We start from the raw sequence: 5,009 nt of genomic DNA, 5'->3' as shown, positions 1-5,009 counted from the left end.
ACTTGACATATTATTTAGCCTTTGTGTGCTTAAAAAAATCAATTTATGTAATAAAAATACCTCCCTCAAAGTCTTGATGGAGAGATTAAATTAAAAATATATTTACATTACTTGGTTATAGTAACAATCTTAAGTTTTTTTTTTTTTTTTGACTGGGACAAAGGTTACTTAAATGAGATAAGGTAAATAAAACTGTAGACTCAAAGTAAATGATTTAAAAACATTCAAATAGTTTTAAAATGGTAACTGCTATTGGTATTAGTATTTGGATACATGAACTAATCACAAAATTCTCTTTCTATTGTGGCAATTAATTAATTCATTTCAATTACTGTTTATAGGGTAAAGATGGATTGGTTGGGTGGACAACCTGGCATCAAGATTACCTTTTTTGTTGTTTGTTTCACTACTTTTTAAATGATCCAAATAGTCCAATCTTCCTATGATGTTGACTCTACTGAATGGTCATGTGGCTAAGTCCATAGCAGGCTCCATGAATAAACAAAAAATAATAATATTTAGAATGAAAAAAATGAACAAAGATAATGGTTGATTATTTAGTGTTAATAATTACTGGAAGGGACTAAGGTCAGCAAAATTTATTTTTTCCATAATAAGTGGATTCAAAAATATTCTCAATCACCTAGCCTTGATAAGGTATGGATTGTAGTAGCGAACCTACCTCATGCATGAATATGGTGCTCAGCTTACCTTACATGCATTTTGTGATTTATAAAATTGATCACAATATTACACATGTCAATTTCACTGACTTGTTATGGAAAAATAAAGAGGAAGGTATTTGTAACATGTAAAACATTATTAAAACAGAAGTTATTAAATCTACTTTAAATACTTACTGACTTCCACTCTTTTTAACACCACTTGTTGAATTTTAAATGCATTCACATTTCATCTAAACCTAGGCTCCTTTCAAGCAGAACAATCTCTGGATTCTCCTTCGTATCTGTTGAGTCTTTAAACTATAAATAATGGGGTTCATCAAAGGTGGGAACAGGATATAGATGTTGCCCATGAGGACATGAACCAATGGTGAGAGGTGTTTCCCAAAACGGTGCACCATGGTCAGACCAATGATTGGGATGTAGAAAATCAAAACAACACAGATGTGAGATACACAGGTCTGCAAGGACTTGAGTCTCTCCTCCCGGGATGCAATGGCTAAGACAGTATGCAGGATCATGATATAGGAGATAAGTATGAGCACTGCATCCAATAACAGGTTGCTGATCACCAGGAACAAACCATAGATGCTGTTGAAGTGGATATCTGAACAGGCCATTCGAATTAAGTCTTGGTGCAGGCAGAAAGAGTGAGAAAGGACGTGAGGACGGCAATAATTTAAGAACTTCAAACGGATGATGACTGGAGGTATGAGTAAGGAACTTCTGCATAAGATTGCCACTCCAATTTTCATGATTTTGTCATTCGTCAGGATGGAGGAGTAGCGTAGAGGGTTGCAAATGGCTACGTAGCGGTCAAAAGACATAGCGAGGAGGACCGAGGACTCCATGAAGGACAGACCATGGATGAAATAGGACTGGGCAATGCAGGAATCCAGGCTGATCTCACGAATGAAACCCCACAGGATCCCCAGCACAGTGTGCACAGTGGACATCCCCACACACAGGTCTGTAAGGGCCAACATGGCCAGGAAATAGAACATGGGCTGGTGCAAGCTTGACTCAGTCCGGATCACATGGAGCACCATGCAGTTTCCCAGGAACACCATGGCATAGATGGAGGAGAAAGGGATGGAGAGCCAGAGATAGTCAGCTTCCAGGCCAGGAAAACCAGTGAGAACAAATCTGGAACTATTGAGGTTTGAGATAGGGATAGCAGACATTAAATAAAGCATTGAAAATATTTCTAGAAAGATGTAAATTACATAGATTTGTGATCACCTAATTTCTGGTAATTTTAATCTGCTTTTGGGAAAAAATAAAACATAATAAAATGTCCATAAATGTCATAAACTTTCCAAAATAGAAACCTGGTTATTTATCATTTAGGACAAAAAACCTGTTGTCTGGATATAGAAATTCCAGTGCTAATAACTACAGATGACAGAAGACTAGGGAGTTTTATGCAGAAACAGTAATGTTAACCGGCACATGGATTTAGATTTCAAGTTGGACTTCTGGGAGTCTCTGTTCATTCCTAAAGGAAGAAAATGTCTGACCACAGATGTGTACTGCAACCATTTCTGGCATCACCCTCAAGAGAATATGAAATTAGGTTATTTTTTCTTGGGTACTGCAGCTGTTCCTTTCACATCCCTCAAAGGGTTATAAGATCCCAAAAGAAATGGACTGTTTAAAGTAGCCTAACTTTCCAGATCTCAAAGCTCTGTATATTTTGTTTTCACAAAGTTTTCTTAAGGTATAATTTACATAGACTAAAATGTATAATTTTAAAGTTTATAGTTTGATGAGTTTTAATAAATTTATATATCCCTATAGTATATGCTTTTATCTATATGTGGATCATTTCCTTCTGGGAAAGCTTCATGCCTATTCCCAGTTAATCTTCTTAACTGACACAGAGGCAAACACTGATCTAACTTCTACCTAGCTATATTAATTTTGCCTGTTGTAGAAATTCACATAAGTGGAAAATTATAGAGTGTGTTCTCTTCTGTGTGTGGCATCTTTCATTCAGTATGTTTGTGAGATTTCTCCATGTCATTGTTTTTATCAAAAATTTGTTATGTTTTATTGCTAAGTATAATTCTACTGTATGAATAAGTTATAATATATTTATCGTTTTTGTTGTGGAAGGATATTCAGGTCAATTTCAGTTAGAGAATAACTGGAATAAAGCTAATAAGAGCATTCTTGGCCCAGGTGTGGTGGTGTGCACCTGTAGCCCCAGGTACTTAGGAGGCTGAGGCAGGATGATTGCTTAAGCCTAGGAGTTCGAGGCTGCAGTGAGCTATGATCATACCACTGCACTCTAGCACTCCAGCCTGGATGACAGAGTAAGATCCTTGAGGATTAGACCCCATTACAATAGGCATGTTAACAAGAAAAAATGCAGAAGTTTATTAACATGTATATATCATATCTACAGGGGAGCCAGTTAGATACTGTGTAGTCTTAAATACATGGCTTTGAATTCCACCTTATATGGCATCTTAGACAAAAACATAAATGTTTAGAGAAGTGACATGACAGAAGAATAACACTTTGAGGTTTTAAGGGTAGCAACTTGGGAGGAAGGTAACAAATAGTAGATAAAGGATTAGTTAGTAAAGCTTGTAATATAAATTCCACTGGCATCATCTCAAAACCGGAATTCTTGAGTATCTAAAACTGTCTACAGTGCTTAGCTTTGTTCTCCCTGGTAGAGGAATGGGGAAGAATACCTTCTATAAATCTATATCTTGCTTTTAAACAAATACAGGGAGTTCAGAGAGCTCTCCTGCATCTGCTTCCTTTTCATTATCTTTAGCTCCACAATCCTTTGTATTTCGGGGAGACATACTCTGGTCTCTTACACCTTTGAAAGAAATAGTATAATCGTGGAAACTGGCAAATGGAATCACTCATTGTCCCTTCAATGTAATGCTGCACTTTGTCTAATGCTGGTGCAATAGATAATTTTCTGATTTTCTAGAGTAGGTACTTCATTTTCTTTTTTTATTTATTATGTTATAGGCTATTTTACAACTTTATAATTGCAAATATTAATATGTAGAAAACTGACATCAGTATAAATGTTTCTTGTCACCGAGTATAGAAAACACAATACAAAAAGTTATTTATATTGGAGTCAGTGCATTAATTCACTTTGTGTCCAACCCACCAATCTTATTCCAACATTTTAAAAAAATGTCTTTCTTGAAGCATTTATTTCTCGAATAGTCCTTATAGCATCATTACCGTCGTACAATTCTCTCATTTATGCATAAATTAATAAATATTTAAAATATGCTATTTTTATATTTATATTATTATCTTGTTTTAATGTTATTATATAAAAATTATATTTTGAAATATTAAATTAAGACTAACTGGTTCTCAAGGTAAAAATCTGGACATTGAACTTTTCTAGAAAAAGAAGCAAGCCTGTTAAACTCTATGACTCTATGAAGGACGAAGGCCCTTCAACTAATCAAGGTCAATGTTACTGGATTTTAAGATATAAAAAGAGTGGTAGCTTTGGGTGTTGTTACCAGATATAAAACTATTTATGATGGAAAACAGAACAAAATGTGAATTCAGTTCATGGTTCTAGTGTTTCAAATGATTCAGAAAGTAGTATATAAAAATAACAAGAACAGTAATAGCAACTGTAACACTAAGTACTTGTGATATGATAACCATTCTGATATGATCTTATGTTTTAATTGTATTTGCTGAATTGAATTATTTTGCTTAATTTAAAGGAAATATTTTCTTTCAGTTTGTTACTTGTCTTCATTTTTTTAATCCTGTTTCTCAAAGAGCAGAATTTTTCTTTAATGAAATCCAAATTATTATCTTTTTCTTTATGATTCATGATTTTTAAAACTTAAGTAATTTCCTAACCAGAGATCAAAAAGATTTTCCTAGGGATATTTTTTTTAAAGTTTTATTATTTTAGATTTTACATTTAGGTCTTGTTCTAATTATAGTTATTTTGTGTATATGGTATTAAATTAAGATTTATGTTTTTCCATATGAATATCATGTTTTACTAGCAAGATTTCTTTTTTTTTTTTTTGACAGAGTTTAACTCTCTTGTCTAGGCTAGAGTGTTGTGGCATCAGCTTAGCTCACAGCAACCTCAAACTCCTGGGCTCAAGCAATCCTACTGTCTCAGCCTCCCAAGTAGCTGGGACTACAGGCATGCGCCACCATGCCCAGCTAATTTTTTTATATATACATATTTTTAGTTTTCCACCTAATTTCATTCTATTTTTTTAGTAGAGACGGGGATCTTGCTCTTGCTCAGGCTAGTCTCGAACTCCTGAGCTCAAAAGATCAGCCCACCTCGGCCTCCCA

The 5,009-nt window shown here is 34.5% G+C and overlaps 1 protein-coding gene across 1 annotated transcript; it reads right to left on the bottom strand.

Annotated features, from left to right (window-relative positions):
• Window positions 1-922: 922 nt before the first annotated feature.
• LOC105811341 (olfactory receptor 51V1-like) lies at window positions 923-1,867 on the bottom strand. The gene has a single exon (XM_012645520.1). It carries the CDS (start codon window positions 1,865-1,867, stop codon window positions 923-925), a length of 945 nt encoding a protein of 314 aa, XP_012500974.1.
• Between the last annotated feature and the right edge of the window lie 3,142 nt (window positions 1,868-5,009).

Source organism: Propithecus coquereli, unplaced genomic scaffold, assembly GCF_000956105.1.
Source record: "Propithecus coquereli isolate 6110/MARCELLA unplaced genomic scaffold, Pcoq_1.0 Scaffold235, whole genome shotgun sequence".
Classification (NCBI taxonomy): domain Eukaryota; kingdom Metazoa; phylum Chordata; class Mammalia; order Primates; family Indriidae; genus Propithecus; species Propithecus coquereli.
The sequence above is the reverse complement of the archived record's forward strand: the minus strand, read 5'-3'. Positions and strand labels throughout refer to the sequence as shown.

Excerpts from the sequence above, each read along its gene's own strand:
- LOC105811341 (XM_012645520.1), bottom strand. The coding sequence starts at position 1,867 with ATGTCTGCTATCCCTATCTCAAACCTCAATAGTTCCAGATTTGTTCTC.